Consider the following 27,983-nt stretch of genomic DNA (forward strand, 5'->3'; position numbering starts at 1 on the left):
CAACTCTGGTGACCACGGCTGTCTTGATGATAAAATCCATCTGAAAAAGAATGGAACAACTTCCACGAAGTCATTGACGTATTTAAGACGTTGGCGTATTACCATAACTTGTGGTGTTATGCTTTATGGTACTTATAGTTGCAAGACTAAAGTCGACGTCGCACAGTGACGGATAAGTTTTACGATATTCCTGACCCAAAAGCCTAAATATAAAAGTTTACCTTTGAGGTTTGTTTGTTACAGAACCAAGGGTTAGTATTGGGATCCATCACATTATTTAAACACTTCACACGCTTGGTCAGGGTACTTATGTACGTGAGTGAATATGCTCCTTGTCTATGAGGATGACGTGAATATGTTAGGACAAAATCCACAAACTATTAGGAAAAAGACGGGAATTTTACTTGCAGCAAGTAAAGAGAGATTTTGAAGTAAATCCCTAAAAGACAAAGACTGTGATTATGTCTCATGTCCAGAATATTGTATGAAATGGAAATATAAGAGGCGGAAAACTTCAAATATCTTGGAGGAACTGTAATAAATATAAATGACATTCGGGAGGAAATTAAATGCAGAATAAATATGGGAAATGCCTGTTACTCTTCCGTTCAGAAGCTTTTGTCGTCTAGCCTGTTGTCAGAAATCCTGAAAGTTACAATTGATAAAGCAGTTATATATTACCGGTTGTTCTGTATGGTTGTGAAATTTGGACATTCACTTGAAAGAGGAACAGAGATTAAGGGTGTTTGAGAATAAGGTGCTTAGGAAAATATTTAGGGCTATTGAGAATAAGGTGCTTAGGAAAATATTTAGGGCTAAAAGGGCCGAAGTTCGAGGAGAATGGAGAAAGTTATGCAATGCAGAACTGCACGCTTTGTATTCTTCACCTTAAATAATTATGAATATTAAATCCAGACGTTTGATATGGGCAGGGCATTTAGCACGTACGGGCGAATACAGAAATTCATATAGAGTGTTAGTTGGGAGGCCGGAGGGAAAAAGACCTTTGGCAAGGCCGAGACGTAGATGTGAGGGTAATATTAAAATGTATTTGAGGGAGGTGGGATATAATTGTAGAGACTGGATTAATTTTGCTCATGATAGGTACCGATGGCGAGCTTATTTGAGGGCGGCAATGAAGCTCCAGGTTCCTTAGGAACCGTAAGTAAGTAATATACTATTTATAGACATTACTGCTTTAATAAAATTGATTAATTAGTAATCAAGGCATTAATAACTTAGCAAGCTTCTAAATATCACTGTTTCTACAATAATAATTACATATCTATGCTTTTATAAATATCAAAACTGAAATAAAACCAACTAAAAGAAGAATACCGTAAAGAACTGAAGATTTAATTCCCACCAAATCTCTTTTGTGATTTCCATCCGGATAACTCAATGCACGTCATTGCTCATAGAAGACATAATGCTCTGTTAAAAGACATTCACAACATAATATCATAGACGAAATTCTCCTTTAGGAGCGATTGGAATAAATGTATAAAAAGAAAAATTGGAGCGAAGCATATTGGTCTGAGATTGACATAGACGTCATAACTGGAGGCAGAAATGTTGTTCATGGTTTATATCAGATAATTGGCTTTCTCCTGGTTTTCAAATAGTAGCAGTATATAAATATTTGTTATAAAAGATAAGATACAATTCTCAGCATTTCTCATTCTGCAGATGGTTGTCAATCTCTCTCTATCCTTTCAGTTATGATGGATGTGATCAAGATGGAATCCGAGGTCAACTCAGTGGCTGTAGGAATAGGTGACGATATGGAGACAGAGGAGAAGCTTTTACCAGAGGTAAATGAAAAGTCATTTATTGTTGACAGAACTTTTTAATACAAAACTAGCCAGACTCAACGGCTATCTATTTAAAGTTCTTATTAACTAATGCTGAGTTTTTGTCAGCTCCTTATGAGCAAATGCTGGTAACTTTTGGTGCTGGACCCCGGAATCATTTCACCACATTATAGCCTTCATTTCATTCAGACGATAATTAATCTAGATGTTGATACAGCGTCGTAAAATAAGCCAATAAAATAAAAATAAAATTGTCCTAAACTCTTATGCGATCAATTTCAAACTAAAATCTCTTCACATAATTTTCCTACTGCTGTTATGCGATTAATTTTAAACTAAAATCTCTTCTCATAATTGTCCTACAGCTGTTATGCGATTAGTTTTAAACTAAAATCTCTTCACATAATTGTCCTACAGATGTTATGCGATCAATTCTAAACTAAAGTCTCTTCACATAATTGTCCTACAAATGTTATGCGATCAATTCTAAACTAAAATCTCTTCACATAATTGTCCTACAAATGTTATGCGATCAATTCTAAACTAAAATCTCTTCACATAATTGTCCTACAGCTGTTATGCGATCAATTTTAAACTAAAATCTCTTCACATAATTGTCCTACAGCTGTTATGCGATTAGTTTTAAACTAAAATCTCTTCACATAATTGTCCTACAGATGTTATGCGATCAATTCTAAACTAAAATCTCTTCACATAATTGTCCTACAGATGTTATGCGATCAATTCTAAACAAAAATCTTTTCACATAATAGTCCTACAAATGTTATGCGATCAATTCTAAACTAAAATCTCTTCACATAATTGTCCTACAGCTGTTATGCAATCAATTTTAAACTAAAATATCTTCACATAATTGTCCTACTGCTGTTATGCGATTAATTTTAAACTACAACAGACTTCTGTTTGGTTCGATTCAATTTAACTGCATGTGAGCAGCAGAAAACGTTTCGTTTCAATTCTGTTGACTAAGTGGGAGGCCGATATTAAGGTAGCCTTGAGAGTGACTATAAAATAAACCAAACTAGATGTAAACATGTTAATTACGAGCGCGGTATGCTCGACCGTGTTAAGCACGAAAAAAGTGATGGAAGCGAATGGAATGTCTTGCAGTATTCTGGTCTGTACAGAAAGTATATAGAATTTCTTAGGTCTATTTTCCGTTCTCTGTTTATTATTGTGGGAAAATTTCAGTACACGGTTTCCTCACAGGGAATTACTTTTGATATACTAAAAAGATCAAATTTGTCTCGTATGTCGAATGCGCACCTTCATGCTTATGAAAAAGGAACTTTTCAGTGCCATTAATTTATTTTGTGTTCACAAGGTTGGAATTTCGGAGGAAGAGGGAAAGGAAGGAATTCGTGTTCTGAAATTTATCCTTCCAATGTTGGTTTAAGTGCTGTAACCATTACTGTTGTGTTTGTTCGATGTTTATCACCGATGCTGTAAGTGTTAGTATTCAGATTCAGAATCATTGAAATCATCAACCTGTAACTAACCAGAACAGATCCAGAATTTGTGATATGCGCATGTTCTGCAGGTGGACAACATGTTAGATCACGACACAGATGAGAGAAAAGTGGAGTTGGTGGATCCCTGCTGTGGTCTAACTTCAAGCTTGTGCTTTGAGGAAATGCCAGTGCCAATTACATTTCCTGTTGTGAAGATTGAGCCTGAGGTAAGTGCAACAACAACCAAATTCCTTGGCTTACAAATCGATAATGTGTTAAATTGGAAAAGTCATATTAAAGAAATTACCCTCAAACTAAATTCTGCATGTTTTGCTATGTGAACTATACAAGAGATAGTAAATATCAATACCTTAAAAACAATATAAGGGGACATAATTTAATTTTTACTAACATTTCTAATATTAACCTGGCTATACCTTTGGATCAACGGTTGATACCCCCTTCCACGACTGGAGTTCAATGATAATTGCGTAATATATAAGAAGGAAGAAAAGTACTCCATCCATTTACGTAAACTAGGAAATATCACGGTTTTGAGTTTGATAATTTTCATGAGGTTTTTGTTTAATCAAAATAAAGTAGAGTATTAACAATAAGTATTTTTACTCACGAAATCAGCTGTCCATGCGGACGTATTCATTATGCAGTTGATATTATACAGTCTACAACACATTAGCGTACACTATAGAGAATGAAGTTAAATTGAAAAATAATCATAATAAGTATATTTAAACACATTTTCAAAATGGTGGCCGTTCATTTCGATACAGGCTTCAGTTCGAATGTGTGTAATTCCAATTGCAAGATTCGTCCTTCGTATTAGGAACTCATGTTGAAATAATTCTGTACCTACTCTCAGAGCACCTTACGTACTGTAAAATCAATCTTCAAATCTGCTCGATCCGAAAAGATAAAATTACTCAGACATGCAATCTACTCTCCGTCCCAGATGGTTATGTCGCAGTATCACAGAAAGGGGGAAAATCACGTGATAGTTAATTACTTAAGGAGGCCCTTTTATTTAAGTTATATTAAACAGTTGTATGGGTATATTATTACGTAGACGTCCAATTCCTAACAGAAATTAATGTTCGCAGAAAAGAGCTAACACAGCCCACCCACTAGCCTTTACAGAGAGGCGAATAGAAGCAGGTGGGGGAAACCGGGATGTGAAGTAGGCAAATGGATGACAGTATCTATGCGAAAATGATGCAATATTGAAAACTCTTTCGTTACTGGACAACGCGAACATATTTTGGAACTTACTGTTTACTATGACAGTAAGGCTACTATGACTGTATATGCGGTCTTGGATCTGTGTGGAGGACGGTTGAACTTCATTAATAGGAAGGGTGAGAGTGAAGTACATTCAAAAACTCAGGTACAATAAAAATTGAAGTAAACATAAAATGATGTCCCTGTACTATGCTTAATTCCTCTCAGTAGGTAATATGTTTTAGGAAAATTACACAGATAGTAACACCATACTCCTACTACACAAAGGAGTAATTAGAATTATAGTAGGTGCCAAATCTAGGGAATCGTGTAGGACTATTTCCAAAAATCCTACTCATCATGCATATGGCTTGTCGGTATATTTTTTTCACTCTCAGTCATCCTCATATGTAATGGTGAAGACTTCGTAACTAATTGAACAGTTCAATGCAACGCGTAAAAAATTACTTTCATACTCTCTCGGCAAGTTTATCATGCTGTTAAGAAAGGAGTGCGTTATATTGCAGTAAACAATTTTAAGAGCCTCTCTATGGCTATAACAATTTCACGAGAAATAATAGTACTGGAGAAATAGCAGATCGGAAACACAGCTCATCAGATACTACATTGTCCTCCATAAACTCATGAACAATCTACAGGACTGGAACTCAGATTTTAACCCTCAAGAGCTGTAATGTAACTTCTTTCTTGTATATATGTACTGTTCTTTTCCAGGAACATTCATGGGATATGGACGAGAAGAACCTGGACGTAGCAACAGATGATAATGCAATCTTGCCTGACAAGTGAGTGCAGCTGGTCTTATTCTCTCTGATTCGTTTAATAACATATTAATAATTAAGTGAGACGTACATTAATTTGTGTTCATTGTTAAGATTAGGGAAGAAAATATATTTTATTGCTGAATGTTTTCTCCACTATTTCAGCACTTCTTATTCACCCACACTTGCCATTAGAGAATTTTATATGATCAATTAATTTATCTAAATTCGTCAGACAGCTGACTGAATATCCTTCACACAACACAGTGATTGTGGCATAAAAGTAAATATCGAATCATGCAATTTCATTACTTCATCGATTACATATCTTCCTCTGCATTATTCTGCCGTGCCATGTTTTCCATTCACTTCTCTCCATTCATCCTCACCTTCACGTCATTCATTTGTTTTATCTGTGCTTATTTATTATAATCATTATAACTCCGAGGTCGTAGGTGATGTCACCATAGTGTATAGCTTAATGGTAGAAATACTTGTTGCAGTTGTACTATATATTATTATTGCAAGGTAATTGGGATCCATTCCGGCATTTGCTTCTATTTAATTGAAAATGATTTATATATTCAGGATACCCCGACAATATTGGTCCGCACCACGCATCGAACCCAGGGACCTCCTCAATCCGAGACCCGTGCATTATCGCAGAGCCTTCTCGCTTAGCATAGAAATTATTTCCTTTTCTTGGGGCTTTTAATTTCATATTCCTATTTTTACAAAATTTTACTCTCGGATAATAACAAAATACTCTTAGCAATTCAATATTTTTTTACGAATATGTATTTGATTAATGTGTGTTTATATAATTGTATAAATTAAGTTATAAAAATGAAAATTATATTTTTCTAGTTAATTCAACCTTAAGTTTTATACCCACTTTGTTTCATATAGTTATGTTCATCATCGTTGTGTGGCTCCCTGAGCAGGGATTTACTACTTCGGACATGATTTCTGTTTATTTTTGTCCAAGTTCTTTTACCTGCAGTAAAGTAATCTTACAAGCTATAGATGTTAAATTCATTGCTTTGATATTTCTACGGGTCCACGCCTGTGGAGTAACGACTAGCATGTCTGGCCGCGAAACCAGGTCGCCCGGGTTCGATTCGCGGTTGGGGCAAGTTACCTGGTTGAGGTTTTTTCCGGGGTTTTCCCTCAACCCAATGTGAGCAAATGCTGGGTAACTTTCGGTGCTTCATATCTTTCAGACGCTAAATGATCTGAGATGTTGATAAAGCGTCGTAAAATAAACTACTAAAATAAAAAAAATATTTCTACCTGAATTAAATGTAATGAGGATATCAAACTGCACTCTCTCACCCTGAGGTATTCATAGGTCCTGCCTTAAAAAATTCCACCTTATTTCAGTCGCTATCAATCTTATAACTGTTCATCTCTCTTAGTAAATATATTTTTTTTCTTACCACCACATAGAAAATCTTTAATTAGTCTCTCTGTAATTATATGAGAGTGAATGTTTGTTCTATCACCAGCATACATGGCGAAATACTTTGTAAAACTATGTGACCTCAGAATTTGAAACTGCAGGTTCACTGGACCATGTGATGCGAGCACTGGAAATGTCCTGGACAATGAATCTCTGATTGAAGGAATGTCACAAAGCGACGATCTGGGGCTGCAGCAGCTGACAGCTAGTCAGAGAAATCACAATCTGTTAGATTCAGAAGACAAACCCTTCAAATGCGAATTTTGTTCTTTAGGATATAAATTAAAATCCTCTCTAAAATCTCATCTGCGTTTACATACAGGTGACAATCCTCTGAGATGTGAGATTTGTGGTAAATACTTCTCTTTTTCCCAAGGTTTTAGACATCACATGCGCTCCGCACACAAACCATCTTTCAAATGTGACATTTGTTTCAAGAAATTACCCACACCAGACAGTCTGAAAATACACTTGGAGTGGCATTCTACCAGGGAAGGTTTTCAATGTAGCATTTGTGGCAAAGGTTTGGCAAATGCTAACTCTCTATACCAACACCTAAAAAGACACACTGGAGTGAAACCTTACAAGTGCAACCTTTGTCCTCGCGCGTTCACTACAAAAGATTCTTTGGATTATCATATACGCTCACACACTGGCGAGAGACCTTTCAGATGTGAGGAATGTGGGCGTAGCTTTAAAAACAAACGATGTCTCAGAGTACATAAATGCAAACGGCCACAATTTACATGTGATATTTCTTTAGAGAATTTACCCACACAAGGCAGTCTCACAGTACACAGAATTTTTAAATGTAGCATTTGTGGCAAAGGTTTGGCAAATGGTAAGACTCTGAAGAGACACTTGAACACACACACTGGAGTGAAACCTCACAAGTGCAACGTTTGTCACCGTGAGTTCTCTCGAAAATCAAGTTTGGATTATCATATACGCTCACACACTGGCGAGAGACCGTTCAGATGTGAGGATTGTGGGTGTCAATTTAAAGGCAAAAAACTTCTCAAACAACATAAATGCAAACAACAGCCACAAACCGCGTGACTTCTTATATCCTACAATCTTTAGCAGTAAAGTGATGTATGATACACGATTTTATTGGTGCGTATTGGGAGCCTGTGAACTGGACACTTCGGTTTGTTCGTGATAAGATTTCTGAATTGTCTTTCATAACCAGGCCTGGAGGGTTTGGACATGAAAACATTTGCTAGGTTACGAGGTACACTAGCTATAGCTTGTTATCCTCTGCTACGTCAACGCTGTACTGTCATGTTTCCATTCAACATCGACATAAGTTGTTTGTTTACTGACTTCTGCTTGAGTTGTTATGACATAGTTAAAAATAGTAAATTATGGTTTATTTAACGACATTCGCATGTGCAGCGGTTATATCAGCGTCGCCAGTGTGCCGGAATTTTGTCCCGCAGTTCTTTTATATGCCAATAAATCTACTGACATCAGCCTGTCGCATTTAAAACACACTTAAATGCCATCGACCTTGGGATCGAACCCGCAACCTCCAACATAGAAGGCTAGCTCTATACTAACTACGGTACCGAAGACGATGTTATGACGTAATATTTTAAGTTAGTATCGATTGTCTTTCTGTCCCTTACCGTATATCAGGAGTAGAATTCATTTGTCTTTTAGCCTCAGTACTATGAAGGTGTATCAAAATGCCGCCAATCAGGAGTGAAACATTGGATGTGCTTGTAGTGGAGCTCTCAGAAGTTCATTTTTCTGCTAAGGAAGAACGAATAATTGTGAAGTGTGTAAGACAAGTGCAAGAGTGAGAGACTGTCATGATTTACAAACACATCGAACACATAAAGCACATTCAACATCTGAAGGGATATCAAAAACTTTTTCCTTCCATTTTTAATTATGTCCTTATTGAACCTCTGCAGTGTAACATATTACCATTAAGCAAAACCTGCATGGTATAGTCAAAAACAATGTGCAATAAAAATGTAAGCAAAATGTTTTTGATGTTACTGTAGAATTGTTTTGTGATTCGAATGCGTATTCCTCAACTATTATTACGAATTGTGTCTGATGCTGATTTTAGCAAATTTTCCTTTCTCTAGACCTAACAAGGAGCATTTCAAAGTCTTCGTTGTAAAGAATACATGTGGAAAATTGCCAATTGTAATAACAGTGCATACCCATTAAATGCTTACTTATTGCGAAAGAACTATGGATTTCATATGGTCAATTGTTGGTAATAATAAAATATGGGTGTCGATAGACGTAATGACCGATAGTGTGGGAAGGTATGTGAGTAATGTGATTTTGGGAGTGCTTTCGGTTCATGAACCTGGACGTATATTTCTTTTGACACCCGATGTGTTGGAAAAGGTGAAGCAGTCAACAATTTTTAATTTATTTGAAGTTCCTTGTCCCTTTCATGGCCATATAATGTTAACGACATGGATCAGTGAAAATAACTAAAAAAAAAATTAAAAATGGGAATTTTGTTTTGAACTCTAAAGGATGTAATAATGTTTGTCTTCTAAATTTGTGCTTACGGTTCAAAAATGTGTAACATCGAAATAGTTCTTAAATTCTCTTCATTATTAATCTTAGATTTGGAGTGTAAAGCTCACTGCAAACCCTGCATTCTCCAGTCTTTTCTATTTTCTGCCTTTCTCTTTGTCTCGTCATATGATTCATAAATCTTCAATCATCTGATATCTTCTGCTGCATCAAGGTAATAAAGGTTTAATTGTATTAACTTCCTTGTTCGTTTGATAAAAGAAGTCTTTTATCATTCAAATAGTACCGCAGTAGCATTAAGATCATACCGACATTATAGAGGTGTCGGGTTATATTCGACTGTAGATGAATAATTCATTTGATATAATCTTTAGCGCCGCATAGATTGATACTAAAATATCTGTCGCCAAAAATCATATTTCTGCTGACTTTAAATATAACAAACCTGTTTCTAAGCAAGCGACGATGACAATATTGATGATGATGAAATGGGTGGTGGTTTGCTTCACGGCTGAATGTCATTGTGGATGTGAACAGTAATTAATAGTATTCTTAATTAGAACTGAAATTTACAGATAGGTGTAACCTATATAAATATAGGTTTATTTTACGATTCTTTAGGGACTGCGATGCTTATCTGGCGTCAATATTCGGTTGATAAAGCCAGCGAAATCGCTTTAGCGCCGAAAGTTACATAGCATTTGGTCTTAATGGGTTCAGGCAGAGCCTTCTTTAGTTACAAGCCGGGGCATGGGTAGGTTTGGCAAAGCAGAGTGGAGGCGGGAGATTTTAGAGTGATATTGTGTTTGCTCATTGCTTTCGTTATACGTAACGCGTATTTTTTCAATATTACTTCATGCACAAAAGTAAGATCAAGATTCAGAGTAGTGATGTAAATTATTACGGGTTCGAAAATAGTGTTTTATTGCAATCAATTAGCTATACTTCAGAATACGGCGTAAGTAGGCTACTTACTTACAAAGGCTGCCACTTAAAATAATTACATAAAAAACATGTTTTTATTGATAGTACAAAGGTAAATAAATAAATAAAAAATATATTCCTTGCACCGAAAATAATAAAATCAATAATGCAATAAAGACGTAAGTTCCTACGCAGTATTCTTAAGTTCCATTCAGTTAACAAATTTGTGGCTAGCAAATTGACAATGTTTTGCGACTTAATGGTGTTTTATCTGTGAAAGGTTTAGGATATATTTTAATATTACCTTCTGCGATTATCTGTCGTGTTTTTCTACAAATATTTCAAATGCCTAGAAAGTGCTGTGTGCCTATGTGTCGTAGCAACTACACTCATAATTAAAAAAAAAATAAAAACATACTTGTTTTTTTTTTATTGATGGTACAAGGGAAAATAAATAAATACTTAAAGAAATGTTACTTGTGCCAAAAATAAATAAAATAATGACGTACTTTCGCAATACCCTATTCCAATCAATTAACCATTATGTGGCTAGTAAATTGACAATGTTTTGCCGCTTAATGTTGTTTCACTTCTGACATGAAAGGTGTAGGATATCATATGCATTTTAATTTCATGTGATTATGTCGTGCTTTTCTATAAATATTTCAGATGTCCAGGAAGCCAGTTTTAGTTTGAACCTGGCCAGTCACCATAACAATACTGTTTTCCTAAATTATTTGTTATAAACTTTTTAAAATATAATTTTAAATAAATATAACTACAGAAAACAAGCTAAGAATGTGAATTATGCAAATAGGCCTAAAATAAAATGTAAATAGAAGAAACTATTGACATTCATATTATAATAAAAGTATGAGGATGTAAATACAGTTAAGCCAAGTAAAACAATCTATGAAAAAATGAAAACACATCCCTTTAACATAATACGTAACAAAACGCAACATTATCTATTAAGTACAATGTATGTATCAATTAGCGTAAACTCAGTGGACTTTAAATCCTGTAAATACCAAGTGGGTGAATGTAGAGTATCCAACGCCCACTGAACGAATATTTCACTTTTATCACTGCCAATGTTGCGCTATAATCGTATATGCAAGGTAGGCTATAACAAAAACCTAAACTAACCAAACCTAACCTGTCAAAGAAGGAACAAGTTATACTAAATATGTGTAAAATTGGCCTATGTCTCTATAGTGGGCGGGACATAAGTAACATTGACCAAACCAACGAAGTGATTATATGCATGTACAAATTATAGATAGTTCTGACGTATAGCAGGCATTCCGAATCTTCAACAAAACTGCAACATTTATCGGATCACAAAACAGCTGTTTACAGTGACTTTGAAAACCAACGGCGTAACTTTATTGATATAGGAGGCGAGACCCAACAATTTGACTAGAATTCTGATACACACAAATCACAAATAAGAATATAAAAATGTGGCTATACAATATTTAATAGAATAGTCAATTACTTTGTCATCCATAACCGTAAAAATTCCCAAAGACTGCAACCATTATATTTTCATCTATTGTCTTGTTTTTTTATCACCAACGCGCATTCAGATTATAATACATCAACAATTAACATTTGGTACGACCGCAAACATAATTCCATCCACACACTTATATTGTAACATTAATTTATATTGGAAATCGGCATTAGCACAAACACGTGTACTGTACGGTCAGCCTCCGGGTGACAGATAATTACAATGTTGCCGACGTATGGCCCCGGCTTGTAACTAAAGAAGGCTCTGGTTCAGGGAAACCCCCTAAAACAATCTCAACAACCAAGTAACTTGTCTCAACCAGGATTTGAACCCCTGCCTGCTTGCTTCAGAGTCAGACATGTTAACCATTACTATACATCGGTGAACTAGTATTATATACAGTAGTAAGCTGAGGAATGTACGACAATTTTCGTACGGCGTTTCCAATATCTGTATCTGGCAACCCTGGTGATCACGGCTGTCTTGATGATAAAATCCTTCTCATAATGAATGGAACGGTTTCAACGAAGTCATTGGTGTATTTAAGACATTGGCGTATTATCGTAATTTGTGGTATTATGCTTTACAGTACTTATAGTTGCAGGACTAAACTTGACGTCGCACAGTGAGGGATATATTTTACGATATTCCTGACCCAAAAGCCTAAATATAAACGTTTATCTTTGAGGTTTGTTTGTTACAGAACCAAGGGTAAGTACTGGGATCCATCATATTATATTTTAAAGTCTTCACACGATCTGTCAGGGTACCTACGTACGTGAGTGAATATACTTCTTGTCTATGCGGATGACGTGAATATGTTAGGACAAAATCCACAAACTATTAGGGAAAACACGGGAATTTTACTTGCAGCAAGTAAAGAGAGATTTTGAAGTAAATCCCAAAAAGACAAAGACCGTGATTATGTCTCATGTCCAGAATATTGTACGACATGGAAATATAAGAGGTGGAAAAATTCAAATATGTTGGAGGAACTGTAAGAAATATAAGTGACATTCGGGAGGAAATTAAATGCAGAATAAATATGGGAAATGCCTGTTACTCTTCCGTTCAGAAGCTTTTGTCATCTAGCCTGTTGTCAGAAATCCTGAAAGTTACAATTGATAAAGCAGTTATATATTACCGGTTGCTCTGTATGGTTGTGAAATTTGGACATTCACTTGAAAGAGGAACAGAGATTAAGGGTGTTTGAGAATAAGGTGCTTAGGAAAATATTTAGGGCTATTGAGAATAAGGTGCTTAGGAAAATATTTAGGGCTAAAAGGGCCGAAGTTCCAGGAGAATGGAGAAAGTTATGCAATGCAGAACTGCACGCATTGTATTCTTCACCTGAAATAATTATGAATATTAAATCCAGACGTTTGATATGGGCAGGGCATTTAGCACGTACGGGCGAATACAGAAATGCATATAGAGTGTTAGTTGGGAGGACGGAGAGAAAAAGACCTTTAGGAAGGCCGAGACGTAGATGGGGGGCAATATTAAAATGTATTTGAGGGAGGTGGGTTATAATTATAGAGACCGGATTAATCTTGCTCATGACAGGTACCGATGGCCAGCTTATGTGAGGGCGGCAATGGACCTCCAGGTTCCTTAGAAACCGTAAGTAAGTAATATACTATTTATCGACATATTGCTTTAATAAAATTGATTTATTAGGAATCAAGGCATTAATAACTTCGCAAACTTCTAAATATCACTGTTTCTACAATAATTAATACATATCTATGCTTGTATAATTATCAAAACTGAAATAAAAACAAGTAAAAGAAGAATACCGTAAAGAACTGAAGATTTAACTCCCACCAAATTTCTTTTATGATTTCCATTCGGATAACTGAATGCACGTCATTGCTGATAGAAGACATCATGCTCTCTTAGAAGACATTCTCAACATAATACCATAGACGAAATTCTCCTTTAGGAGCGATTGGAATAAATGTATAAAAACAAAAATTGGACCGAAGCATGTTGGTCTGAGATTGACATAGACGTCATACCTGGAGGCAGAAATGTTGTTCATGGTTTATATCAGATAATTGGCTTTATCCTGGTTTTCAAATAGTAGCAGTATATAAATATTTGTTATAAAAGGTAAGATACAATTCTCAGCATTTCTCATTCTGCAGATGGTTGTTAATCTCTCTCTCTCTATCCTTTCAGTTATGATGGATGTGATCAAGATGGAATCCGAGGTCAACTCAGTGGCTGTAGGAATAGGTGACGATACGGAGACAGAGGAGAAGGTTTTACCAGAGGTGAATGAAAAGTCATTAAGTTTGATACAAGTTTTTAATTCAAAACTAGCCAGACTCCACAGCTGTCTATTTAAATTTCTTATTAACTGATGCTGAGTTTTTGTCAGCTCCTTATGAGCAAATGCTGGTAACTTTTGATGCTGGACCCCGGAATCATTTCACCACTTTATAGTCTTCATTTCATTCAGACGCTAATTAACCTAGATGTTGATACAGCGTCGTAAAATAAGCCAATAAAATAAAAATAAAATTGTCCTAATGCGATCAATTTTAAACTAAAATCTCTTCACATAATTTTCCTACAGCTGTTAAGCGATCAATTTTAATCTAAAATCTCTTCACATAATTGTCCTACAGGTGTTATGCGATTAATTTTAAACTAAAATCTTTTCACATAATTTTCCTACAGCTGTTATGCGATCAATTTTAAACTAAAATCTCTTCACATAATTGTCCTACAGCTGTTATGTGATTAATTTTAAACAAAAATCTCTTCACATAATTTTCTTACAGCTGTTATGCGATTAGTTTTAAACTAAAATCTCTTCATATAATTGTCCTACAGCTGTTATGTGATCAATTCTAAACTAAAATCTCTTCATATAATTGTCCTACAGCTCTTATGCGATCAATTCTAAACTAAAGTCTCTTCACATAATTGTCCTACAGATGTTATGCGATCAGTTTTAAACTAAAATTTCCCTGCTGTTATGCGATTAATTTTAAACTACAACAGACTTCTGTTTGTTTCGATTCAATTTAACTGCATGTGAGCAGCAGAAGACGTTTCGTTTCAGTTCTGTTGACTAAGTGGGAGGCCGATATTAAGGTAGCCTTGAGCGTGACTATAAGATAAACCACATAGATGTAAACATGTTCATTACGAGCGCGGTATACTCGACCGTGTTAGGCACGAGAAAAGTCATGCAAGCGAATGGAATGTCTTGCAGTATTCTGGTCTGTACGGAAAGTATATAGAATTTCTTAGGTCTATTTTCCATTCTCTGTTTATTATTGTGGGAAAATTTCAGTACACGGATTCCTCACTGAGAATTACATTTTGAAATACTAAAAAGATCAAATTTGTATCATCTGTCGAATGCGCACCTTCATGCTTATGAAAAGCAACACAAGGTTGGAATTTCGGAGGAAGAGGGAAAGGAAGGAATTCGTGTTCTGAATTTTATCCTTCTAAATTTGGTTTAAGTGCTCTACTATTACTGTTGTTTGACTATAATTATATGTGTACAATACCACCTTTGCTTATCATAAAAGTACATAAATTTTCATTAACGTTTTCGATACTAGTGTATCATCATCAGATATGACGTGTTAGATTAATATGATGAAAAAATGATGAAAACCTTGCCTATTAGATAGAACTTAATGTGATAATTTTCAGGTCATGTTAGTGTGGTTGCTTGTACTTAACTTAAGTTGATCTATGATATACATGCTGTTAGGTTAAATCACTGCGAGTCATGTGATATGATCTAAAATATATAAAAAATATAAACATAATAAAACCGTTTAAGAATTGTAACCACTATATTTTAAATTATTTTAAATTTGACAATAAAATATACACTCAATCAACAGGATTAGCCATGGGCGACCCCTTATCTGGATACCTAGCTAACATATTCCTACAAGATCTAGAAAACAAACATAAACAATTTAAACAATAAGTTCAACTTCAGCATCTACGCAAGATACGTCGACGACACAATAATACAGACGTGGACAAATTATTAGCAAAATTGAACATTTTTATTATATATTTTTACAAAATATGATTCTTCAATTTAGACTACAGTTGACATTTTTGTGTATTTCCAAATTATTAGTAAAATTGAAATTTTGTATTGTATACTTTTCAAAATTTAACTCCTCAATTTGGACTACATTTGATATTTTTGCATATTTACGAATTATTAGCAAATCTGAAGGTTTTTATTGTATATTTTTACAAAATTCGATTCTTCAATTTGGACTACAGTTGACATTTTGGATATTTCCAAATTATTAGCAAAACTGAAGATTTTTGTTTTATATTTTTACAAAATTTGACTCTTCAATGCAGTTAATATATTTGCTAATATACAAATTATTAGCAAAATTGAAGACTTTTATTATATATTTTTACAAAACTTGACTCTTCAATTTAAACTACAGTTGACATTTTTGCATATTTCTGTCAACTGTAATGATGGAAATATCCAAAATTGTCAACTGTAGTCTAAATTGAAAAGTCAAATTTTGTAAACAGAATTATCATAAAAATCGTCAATTTTGTTAATAATTTGTCCACGTCTGTAATATACGAAAACACCCAAAACACAAACAGTCAAATACTAGATGAATTTAATAAATGGCATCAGAACATAAAATTTACATTAGAACAAAGTAATAAGAACAGTCTTAACTTCCTAGATCTAAATATAACAATAGCACCCCCAACAATTACATTCAACATATACAGGAAGCAAACAACAAGTACACATTCTATAAACAAACATTCCATACATCCCACCACACACAAAATTAGTAAATTTCGTTTCCTTATTGACAGATTACTCACAACTCCGCTAAATAAAGACAATTACAATAAAGAACTCAATTACATAAACATATAGCCTCTGAAAATGGATACGAAAAACAACTAATCAACAACTTGATACAAAAGAGGAAAACAAAATTACATAAAAAACATTTTACAACACTACAACCCGAGAAAACACAAAACAAAAAACAATGGCATAGTCTAACATATTACGGCAAGATTTCAAATAAACTCAGTAACTTTTTCAAAAAATAAAACATCAATATAGCCCCCCGTACTAACAGTAAACTAAACAACATAATTCCCAATAATACCAACAATAATGAACCCCTCCTAAACAGCGGCATATACCAGCTAAGTTGCAAAACCTGCACCAAAATTTACATAGGACAGACCCGGCGCAATTTTAAAATAAGATTTCGTGAACATACCTCCGATTTCATTTATAATAGAAACAGATCCAAATTCGCACAGCATCTCATAGATGAAAATCAGGAACTAGCAAACATCAATGAAACTTTGAAAGTACTAAAAATTACAAATGATCCCACAATAGAAACGGCTGAACAATTCCACATCATAAAAGAATACAACTCAGGAAAACCCCTTCTATATGAACAAATAGCTAACACAATCAATCCACTCTTCAATTTATTCAAATTATTCCCGACCAAACAAACACACACACAGGTCCCACCAATCCCCCCTCCACTTCCGGTATTAGATAACGTAACTTAAAATACTGTGAGCGAGCCCATCACTTTAGTATCAGCCTAGCATCAAGCACGAGCAGACCAACACATGTCAAACCGTAAGTCAATTTTCTTTCGTAATAGTCATTACCCCAGCAGTTTTAACCAAAACTAATACAATACCAGCTAAATTTCCGAATTAATTTATTAATATTTATTCACATTGTTACAGACACGCCAGGCTGTACTAAATTTATGGACCTGACAACCTCCATATTGTATCAGTAATATATCTATGATTTACATCAATTTTATCAACCACAATTGGATGAAACGTCTTAGCAACATACATTTTAACAAAATATAGACATGTTAGTGAAAAACGACACTGCGCTTTAGTCCGACGTCAAACATCAAGATCAACAGAAACTGCCCAATTCAACGAACTTTAAATCGGCAAATACAACCAACACATGTCCAAAGTGATTTTAAACTTTTAAAGTGTTTTTACAATGTTCACATTTTATGACTACGCTTATAGTGGTTGCAATTCTTAAACAGTTTTATTATTATTTTTATATTTTTTATATATTTTAGATCATATCACATGACTCGCAGTGATTTAACCTAACTGCATTTATATCATAGATCAACTTAAGTACAAGCAACCACACTAACATGACCTGAAAATTATCACATTAAGTTCTATCTAATAGGAAAGGTTTTCATCATTTTTTCATCATTTTAATCTAACACTTCACATCTGATGATGATACACTAGTATCGAAAACGTTAATGAAAATTTATGTACTTTTATGATAAGCAAAGGCGGTATTGTACACATATAATTATAGTCAAACATTAATAGCTTATCGGCAAACCTCAACATGAAATTGATATTACTGTTGTTTTTGTTCGATGTTTATCACAGATGCTGTAAGTATTAGCATTCAGATTCAGAATCATTGAATTCATCAACCTGTAACTAACGAGAACAGATCCAGAATTTGTGATATGCGCATGTTCTGCAGGTGGACAACATGTTAGATCACGACACAGATGAGAGAAAAGTGGAGTTGGTGGATCCCGGCTGTGGTCTAGCTTCAAGCTTGTGCTTTGAGGAAATGCCAGTGCCAATTACTTTTCCTGTTGTGAAGAGTGAGCCTCAGGTAAGTGCAACAACAACCAAATTCCTTGGCTTACAAATCAATAATGTGTTAAATTGGAAAAGTCATATTAAAGATATTACCCTCAAACTAAATTCAGCATGTTTTGCTATGGCATCTATACAAGAGATAGTAAATATCAATACCTTAAAAACAATATACGAGGACATAATATAATTTTTACTAACATTTCTAATATTAACCTGGCTATACCTTTGGATCAACGGTTGATACCCCCTTCCACGACTGGAGTTAAATGATACTGGTGTAATATATAGGAAGGAAGAAAAGTAGTTCATCCATTTACGTTAACTAGGAAATATCACGCTTTTGAGTTTGATAATTTTCATGAGGTTTTTGTTTAATCAAAATACAGTAGAGTATTAACAATAAGTATTTTTACTCACGAAATCAGCTGTCCATGCGGACGTATTCATTATGCAGTTGATATTATACAGTCTACAACACATTAGCGTACACTATAGAGAATGATGTTAAATTGAAAAATAATCATAATAAGTATATTTCAACACATTTTCAAAATGGTGGCCGTTCATTTTGATACAGGCTTCAGTTCGAATGTGTGTAATTCCAATTGCAAGTTTCGTCCTTCGTACTAGTAACTCATGTTGAAATAATTCTGTACCTACTCTCAGAGTACCTTACGTACTGTAAAATCAATCTTCAAATCTGCTCGATCCGAAAAGATAAAATTACTCAGACATGCAATCTACTCTCCGTCCCAAGTGGTTATGTCGCAGGATCACAGAAAGGGGGAAAATAACTTGATAGTTAATGACTTAACGAGGCCATTTTATTTAAGTTATATTAAACTGTTGTATGGGTATAATATTACGTAGACGTCCAATTCCTAACAGAAATTAATGTTCTCAGAAACGAGCTAAGACAACCCAGCCACTAGCCTTTACAGAGAAGCGAACAGAAGCAGGTGGGGGAAAACGGGATGCGAAGTAGGCAAATGGATGACAGTATCTATGCGAAAATGATGCAATATTGAAAACTCTTTCGTTACTGGAAAACGCGAACATATTTTTGGAACTTACTGTTTACTATGACAGTAAGGCTAATATGACTGTATATGCGGTCTTGGATCTGTGTGGTGGAGGACGGTTGTACTTCATTAGTAGAAAGGGTGAGAGTGAAGTACATTCAAAAACTCAGGTACAATAAAAATTGAAGTAAACATAAAATGATGTCCCTGTACTATGCTTACTTGCTCTCAGTAGGTAATAAGTTTTAGGAAAATTACACAGATAGTAACACCATACTCCTACTACAAAAAGGAGTAATTACAATAATAGTAGGTGCCAAATCTAGGGAATCGTGTAGGACTATTTCCAAAAAACCTACACATCATGCATATGGCTTGTCAGTATATTTTTTTCACTCACAGTCATCCTCATATGTAATGGTGAAGACTTCGTAACTAATTGAACAGTTCATAGCAACGCGTAAAAAATTACTTTCATACTCTCTCGGCAAGTTTATCATGCTGTTAAAAAAGGAGTGCGTTACATTGCAATAAAAAATTTTAAGACCATCTCTATGGCTATAACAATTTCACGAGAAATAAGAGTACTGGAGAAATAGCAGATCGGAAACACAGCTCATCAGATACTACATTGTCCTCCATAAACTCATGAAGCCTCTACAGGACTGGAACTCAGATTTTAACCCTGTAGAGCTGTAATGTGACATCTTTCTTGTATATATGTACTCTTCTTTTCCAGGAATATTCATGGGATATGGACGAGAAGAACCTGGACTTAGCAACAGTGCATAATGCAATCTTGCCTGACAGGTGAGTGCAGTTTGTCTTATTCTCTCTGATATATTAACATATTAATAATTAAGTGAGACGTACATTAATTTGTGTTCATTGTTGAGATGAGGGAAGAAAATATCTTTTGTTGCTGAATGTTTTCTCCACTATTTCAGCACTTCTTATTCACCCACACTTGCCACTAGAGAATTTTATATGATCAATTAATTTATCTAAATTCGTCAGACAGCTGACTGAATATTCTTCATACAACACAGTGATTGTGGCATAAAAGTAAATATTGAATAATGCAATTTCATTACCTCATCGATTACACATCTTCCTCTGCATTATTCTGCCGTGCCATGTTTTCCATTCACTTCTCTCCATTCATCCTCGTCTTCACATCATTCATTTGTTTTATCTGTGCTTATTTATTGTAATCATTTTAACTCCTAGGTCGTAGGTTATGTCACCACAGTGTATACCTTAATGGTAGAAATATTTGTTGCAGTTGTACTATATATTATTATTGCAAGGTAATTGGGATCCAATCTGGCATTTGCCTCTATTTAATTGAAAATAATTTATATATTCAGTAAACCCTCACAATATTGGGCCGCATCACGGATCGAACCCAGGGATCTCCTCAATCCGAGACCCTTGCATTATCGCAGAGCCATCTCACTTAGCATAGAATTTATTTCCTTTTATTTTGTCTTTTAATTTGATATTGCTATTTTTACAAAATTTTACTGTCGGATAATAACAAAATACTCTTAGCAATTCAGTATTTTTTTACGAATATGTATTTGTGTAATGTGTGTTTATATATTTGTATAAATTAAATTATAAAAATGAAAATTATATTTTTCTAGTTAATTCAACCTTAAGTTTTATACCCACTTTGTCTCATATAGTTATGTACAGCATTGTTGTGTGGCTCCTTGAGCAGGGGTTTTAATCCTTCGGACATGATTTCTGTTTATTTTTGTCCAAGTTCTTTTACCAGCAATAAAGTAATCTTACAAACTATATATGTTAAATTCATTGCTTTGATATTTCTACGGTTCCACGCCTGTGGAGTAACGGCTAGCACGTCTGGCCGCGAAACTTGGTGGCCTGGGTTCGATTCCCGGTTGGGGAAGTTACCTGTTTGACGTTTTTTCTCGGGGTTTTCCCTCAACCCAATGTGAGCAAATGCTGGGTAACTTTCGGTGCTTCATATCATTCAGACGCTAAATAACCTCAGATGTTGATAAAGCGTCGTAAAATAAACTACTAAAATAAAAAATATATTTTTCTACCTTAATTAAATTTAATGAGGATATTAAACTGCACTCTCCCACCCTGAGGTATTCAGAGGTCTTGCCTTAAAAATTTCACCTTATTTCAATCGCTATCATTCTGATAACTGTTTATCTCTCTTAGTAAATATTTTTTTTTCTTACCACCACATAGAGAATCTTTAATTGGTCTCTGTAATTATATGAGAGTGATTGTTGGTTCTATCATCAGCATAGATGAAGAAAATGCTTTGTAAAACTATGTGACCTCAGAATTTGAAACTGCAGGTTCACTGGACCATGTGATGTGACCACTGGAGATGTCCCGGACAATGAGTCTTCGAGTGAAGGAATGTCACAAAGCGACGATCTGGGGCTGCAGCAGCTGACAGCTAGTCAGACAGATCACAAGCTGTCACATACAGAAGACAAACCCTTCAAATGCGAATTTTGTTCGGTAGGATATAAATTAAAATCCTCTCTCAAATCTCATCTGCGTTTACATACAGGTGACAATCCTCTGAGATGTGAGATTTGTGGGAAATACTTCTCTCTTCCCCAAAGTTTTAGATATCACATGCGCTCCGCACACAAACCATCTTTAAAATGTGACATTTGTTTCGAGAATTTACCGACATATAACAGCCTGAGAGTTCACATGCAGTGGCATTCTACAAGGAAAGTTTTTAAATGCAGCATTTGTGGCAAAGATTTGGCAAATGGTAGCTCACTTAGGGTGCATTTGAAAAGACACACTGGAGTGAAATCTTTCAAGTGCAACCTTTGTCCTCGCGCGTTCACTACAAAAGATTCTTTGGATTATCATATACGCTCACACTCTGGCGAGAGACCTTTCAGATGTGAGGAATGTGGGCGTAACTTCAAAGACAAGCAAGGGGTCAGACTTCATAAATGCAAACAGCCCCAATTTTCATGTGATATTTCTTCAGAAAATTTACCCACACCAGGCAGTCTGACAGTACACATACTTTTTAAATGTAGCATTTGTGGGAAAGGTTTGGCAAGTGGAGACACTTTAAGGAGACACTTGAAAACACACACTGGAGTGAAACCTCACAAGTGCAACGTTTGTCATCGTGAGTTCTCTCAAAAATCAACTTTGGAATATCATATACGCTCACACACTGGCGAGAGACCGTTCAGATGTGAGGAATGTGGGCGTAACTTTAAAGGCAAAAAACTTCTCAGACGACATAAATGCCGACAAGACACTCTATGTGATATTTGCTTCGAGAATTTAGAGACACCAGACAGTCTGAAAGAACACATGCAGTCGCATTCTCTAAGGAAAGATTTCCAATGTAGCATTTGTGGTAAAGGTTTTGCAAGTGCTAAGTTACTAAATGGCCACGTGAAAACGCACACCGGAGAGAAACGTTACAAGTGCAACCTTTGTCCTAGCGAGTTTACTACAAAAGATTCTTTGGAGTATCATATACGCTCACACACTGGCGAGAGACCGTTCAGATGTGATGATTGTGGGTGTAACTTTAAAAGCAGGCAACGTGTCAAACTTCATAAATGCCCACAAAGGCCACAAGCTACACGTGATATCTCTTTCGAGAATTTACCAACACCTGATAGTCTGAAAATACACAACGAGTCACATTCTGAAAACAAAGTTTTTAAATGTAGCATTTGTGGCAAAGGTTTGGCAAATGCTAACTCTCTAAAGCAACACTTAAAAAGACACACTGGAGTCAAGCCTTACAAGTGCAACCTTTGTGCTCGTGCGTTTGGTTCTAAAGATTCTCTGGAGTATCATATTCGCTCACACACTGGCGAGAGACCGTTCAGATGTGAAGACTGTGGGCGTAACTTTAAAAACAAACAACTGGTCAAACGACATAAATGCCCACAAAAACCACAAACCACGTGTGATATTTGTTTTGAGGAATTAGCAACACCCGAGAGTCTGAAAGAACACAAGGAGTGGCATTCTACAATGAAAGTTTTTAAATGTACCATTTGTGGGAAAGGTTTGGCAACTTCTGCCACACTGAAGAAGCACTTGAAAACACACACCGGAGAGAAACCTTTCAAGTGCAACGATTGTCCTTGTGAGTTCACTACGAAAGAATCATTGGCATATCATATGTGTTCACACACCGGCGAGAGACCGTTCAGATGTGAGGACTGCGGGTGTAACTTTAAAAGCAAACAACGTGTGAGACGACATAAATGCAAACAACAGCCACAAACCACGTGACTTTTTATATCCTATAATGTTTAGCAGTAAGGTGATGTATGATACACGAAGTTTTGGTGCGTATTGGGAGCCTGTGAACTGGACACTTCGGTTTGTTCCTGATAAGATTTCTGAATTGTCTTTGATAACCAGGCCTGGGGGGTTTGGACATGAAAACATTTGCTAGGTTACGAGGTACACTAGCTATAGCTTGTTATCCTCTGCTACGTCAACGCTGTACTGTCATGTTTCCATTCAACATTGACTTAAGTTGTTTGTTTACTGACTTCTGCTTGAGTTGTTATGACATAGTTAAAAATAGTAAATTATGGTTTATTTAACGACGTTCGCAAGTGCAGCGGTTACATCGGCGCGCCAGTGTGCCGGAATTTTGTCCCGCAGTTCTTTTATATGTCATTAAATCTACTGACACCAGCCTGTCGCATTTAAAACACACTTAAATGCCATCAACCTTGTGATCGAACCCGCAACATCCAACATAGAAGGCCAGAGCTGTGCTAACTACGGTACCGAGGACGATGTTATGACGTAATATTTTAAATTTGTATCGATTGTCTTTCTGTTCCTTACCGTATATCAGGAATACAGTTCAGTTGTCTTTTAGCCTCAGTACTGTGAAGGTATATCAAAATGCCGCCAATCAGGAGTGAAACATTGGATGTGCTTGTAGTGGAGTTCTCAGAAGTTTATTTTTCAGCTAAGGAAGAACGAATAATTGTGAAGTGTGTAAGACAAGTGCAACAGTGAGAGTGTCATGATTTACAAATACATTGCAACACATAAAGCACATTCAACATCTGAAGTGATATCAAAAACTTTTCCTTCCATTTTGAATTATGTCCTTATTGAACCTCTGCAGTGTAACATATTACCATTAGGCAAAACCTGCATGTTATAGACAAAAACAATATGCAATAAAAATGTAAGCAAAACGTTTTTGATCTCACTGTACAATTGTTTTGTGATTCGAATGCGGATTCCTCAACTATCATTATGAATTGTGTCTGATGCTGGTTTTAGCAAATTTTCCTTTCTCTAGACCTCACAACAAGCATTTCGAACTCTTCGTTGTAAAGAATACATGTGGAAAATTGCCAATTGTAATAACAGTGCATACCCAATAAATGCTAACTTCTTGCGAAAGAACTATGGATTTCATATGGTCAATTGTTGGTAATAATAGAATATGGGTTTCGATAGACGTAATGACCGATAGTGTGGGAAGATATGTGAGTAATGTGATTTTGGGACTGCTATCGGTTCATGAACCTGGACGTATATTTCTTTTGACACCCGAAGTGTTGGAAAAGGTGAAGCATTCAACAATTGTTAATTTACTTGAAGTTCCTTGTCCCTTCCATGGCCATATAATCTTAAGGACATGGATCAGTGAAAATAAGTAAAAAAAAAACATAAAAAATGGAAATTTTGTTTTTAACTCTAAAGGATGTAATAATGTTTGTCTTCTACATCTGTGCTTATTTTGGCCCTATGACTATCTAAAGGGACCAGCGCCTGCGAGGAACTGCAGCCCTTTTAATTGAAATTCAGCTGTCATTGTGACAGTTTTCTTTTTAGGTCTAATTAACTTTACTTTTCATTCACATCATATTTTGCGGTGTTATGGACGAGAAAATTGTGATATGGTGGAGTATTACTTACTTACTTACTTACAAAAGGCTTTTAAGGAACCCGGAGGTTCATTGCCGCCCTCACATAAGCCCGCCAGCGGTCCCTATCGTGTGCAAGATTAATCCAGTCTCTATCATTATAACCCACCTCCCTGAAATTCATTTTAATATTATCCTGCCATCTATGTCTCGGCCTCACTAAAGGTCTTTTTCCTTCCGGTCTCCCAACTAACACTCTATATGCATTTCTGGATTCGCCCACACGTGCTACATGCCCTGCCCATTTCAAACGTCTGGATTTAATGTTCCTAATTATGTCAGGTGAAGAATACAATGCCTGCAGTTCTGTGTTGTGTAACTTTCTCCATTCTCCTGTAACTTCATCCCACTTAGGCCCAAATATTTTCCTAAGCACCTTATTCTCAAACACCCTTAACCTATGTTCCTCTCTCAGAGTGAGAGTCGAAGTTTCACAACCATACAGAAAAACCGGTAATATAACTGTTTTATAAATTCTAACTTTCAGATTTTTGGACAGCAGACTGGATGATAAGAGCTTCTCAACCGAATAATAACACGCATTTCCCATATTTATTCTGCGTTTAATTTCCTCCCGAGTGTCATTTATATTTGTTACTGTTGCTCCAAGATATTTGAATTTTTCCACCTCTTCGAAGGATAAATCTGCAATTTTTATATTTCCATTTCGTACAATATCCTGGTCACGAGACATAATCATATACTTTGTCTTTTCGGGATTTACTTCCAAAACCATCGCTTTACTTGCTTCAAGTCAAATTTCCTTGTTTTCCCTAATCCTTTGTGTATTTTCTCCTAACATATTCACGTCATCCTCATAGACAAGAAGCTGATGTAACCCGTTCAATTCCAAACCCTGCCTGTTATCCTGAACTTTCCTAATGGCATATTCTAGAGCGAAGTTAAAAAGTAAAGGTGATAGTGCATCTCCGTGCTTTAGCCCGCAGTGAAGGGGAAAAGCATCAGATAGAAACTGACCTATACGGACTCTGCTGTATGTTTCACTGAGACACATTTTAATTAATCGAACTAGTTTCTTGGGAATACCAAATTCAATAAGAATATCATATAATTCTTCCCTCTTAACCGAGTCATATGCCTTTTTGAAATCTATGAATAACTGATGTACTGTACCTTTATACTCCCATTTTTTCTCGATTATCTGTCGAATACAAAAAATCTGATCTGTAGTCGATCTATTACGCCTAAAACCGCACTGATGATCCCCAATAATTTCATCTACGTACGGAGTTAATCTTCTCAAAAGAATATTGGACAAAATTTGGTACGACGTGAACAAAAGTGATATTCCTCGAAAATTACGACAATTGGTTTTGTCCCCCTTTTTAAAAATAGGTACAATTATGGACTCCTTCCATTGTTCTGGTACAATATTTCCTTTTCCCAAATAGCAAGTACAAGTTTATAAATTTCGCTATATAATGCACTTCCACCCTCTTGTATTAATTCTGCTGGAATTTGATCGATACCTGGAGACTTGTACTTTTTCAGATTTTCTATCGCAATTTCGTCTTCTGAAAGCGTGGATTCGGGTATAAATGGCTCAGCAGTTTGTATTTCAATTTCGTCCCGATCATTTCTATTTTGCCTATGTACATTTAGTTGTTGCGCAAAATAGTTTTTCCATCTGTTTAGGATTGAATGAGCGTCTGCAAGCAAGTCACCATTCTCATCCTTGATCACGTTTACCCTTTGCTGATATCCCTCCATAAATTCCTTTATACTCTTATATAAATCTCGAATGTTTTTATTCTTACTATTTGTTTCTACATCATTCAGTTTTTCCTTCAAGTGACCTCTCTTTTTATTCCTAAGTGTACGACTTTCTTCCCGTCTTTCATTGAAATAATTATCTCCCTTCTCCTCAACTGGATCCTGTAAGAATTTCAATTTTGCCTGTTTCCTGTGGTGGAGTATTAAAAGAGGAAAACGAAGTATCTTATCAATCTGCTTCAATAGTGTATTATATATTTGAGAGTCCATTTACTTTCTTTAATTTGAATTATTTAAGTTTAAAATATTTAACAATCCATTCTACGAACTATGACAAATTTAACAAGTGCTTTGGGCAAATTGGCTGAATGACATCACTGTAACATACAATATTAGAATGATCTTTCTCCATCCTTAAGAAAACATATTTTTAGCTAAAATTAAGAAATAGCTACAGTCTTAGGATGAAAAATGAAAGTCTGAGCCGAAAACAGAGAAGTGTTCCTGCATGTAATCACACTGAAGAGTATTGTTTACAATAATTATTCAAAGTCTTGTCAAATTCATAAAACATATTCGCTCTCTCACACTCCCCGCACACTTTCACAGTTACACATAGAAGCGTGCCACACACATTGTACTGCTCAGATAGGAACTTCATTTGAATTGTATTTATAATTAGATATGTACATAAACATCACATAAATTGTACACAGTGTGTTCAATAAATAAATCATTTTCTCCTCTCTCTCCTTCCTTCCTAGCTCTCCCTCCTCCCTGAAATAAAGTGGTGACATAGGAGTGTCGTGTCTAGCAAGCTAGAGATCCAAAAAAGCATCATTGAAAAAGTAATGGACCTA

At 35.4% G+C, this 27,983-nt stretch overlaps 1 protein-coding gene across 6 annotated transcripts; it reads left to right on the top strand.

The window, feature by feature from the left end:
• Positions 1 to 51: 51 nt before the first annotated feature.
• Positions 52 to 27,968, top strand: LOC138698628 (zinc finger protein 709-like). 6 transcript variants are annotated; one of them, XM_069824720.1, is made up of 5 exons: positions 52 to 251; positions 1,720 to 1,814; positions 3,376 to 3,513; positions 20,172 to 20,242; positions 21,778 to 27,967. In XM_069824720.1, exons 2-5 carry the CDS (start codon positions 1,722 to 1,724, stop codon positions 23,717 to 23,719), a joined length of 2,244 nt encoding a protein of 747 aa, XP_069680821.1. In that variant the 5' UTR covers positions 52 to 251; positions 1,720 to 1,721; the 3' UTR covers positions 23,720 to 27,967. The 6 variants fall into 6 exon arrangements, with proteins under 6 accessions (XP_069680821.1, XP_069680818.1, XP_069680822.1 ...); XM_069824717.1 differs by lacking the exon at positions 52 to 251 and adding an exon at positions 259 to 1,165 and having other exon boundaries at positions 21,778 to 27,968; XM_069824721.1 differs by lacking the exons at positions 52 to 251; positions 20,172 to 20,242; positions 21,778 to 27,967 and adding exons at positions 259 to 1,165; positions 5,258 to 5,328; positions 6,868 to 8,765.
• Positions 27,969 to 27,983: the final 15 nt, after the last annotated feature.

This window comes from Periplaneta americana, chromosome 4 (assembly GCF_040183065.1).
Source record: "Periplaneta americana isolate PAMFEO1 chromosome 4, P.americana_PAMFEO1_priV1, whole genome shotgun sequence".
NCBI classification, from domain to species: Eukaryota; Metazoa; Arthropoda; class Insecta; order Blattodea; family Blattidae; genus Periplaneta; species Periplaneta americana.

What these genes read in the sequence shown, in the direction of transcription:
- LOC138698628 (XM_069824717.1), top strand. Translation starts at nt 1,111, where the DNA reads ATGGCGAGCTTATTTGAGGGCGGCAATGAAGCTCCAGGTTCCTTAGGA. An exon ending in AGGAGAAGCTTTTACCAGAG is followed by an intron (nt 1,815 to 3,375) that starts GTAAATGAAAAG and finishes CATGTTCTGCAG; the next exon opens with GTGGACAACATGTTAGATCA. An exon ending in AATGCAATCTTGCCTGACAG is followed by an intron (nt 20,243 to 21,777) that starts GTGAGTGCAGTT and finishes TTGAAACTGCAG; the next exon opens with GTTCACTGGACCATGTGATG.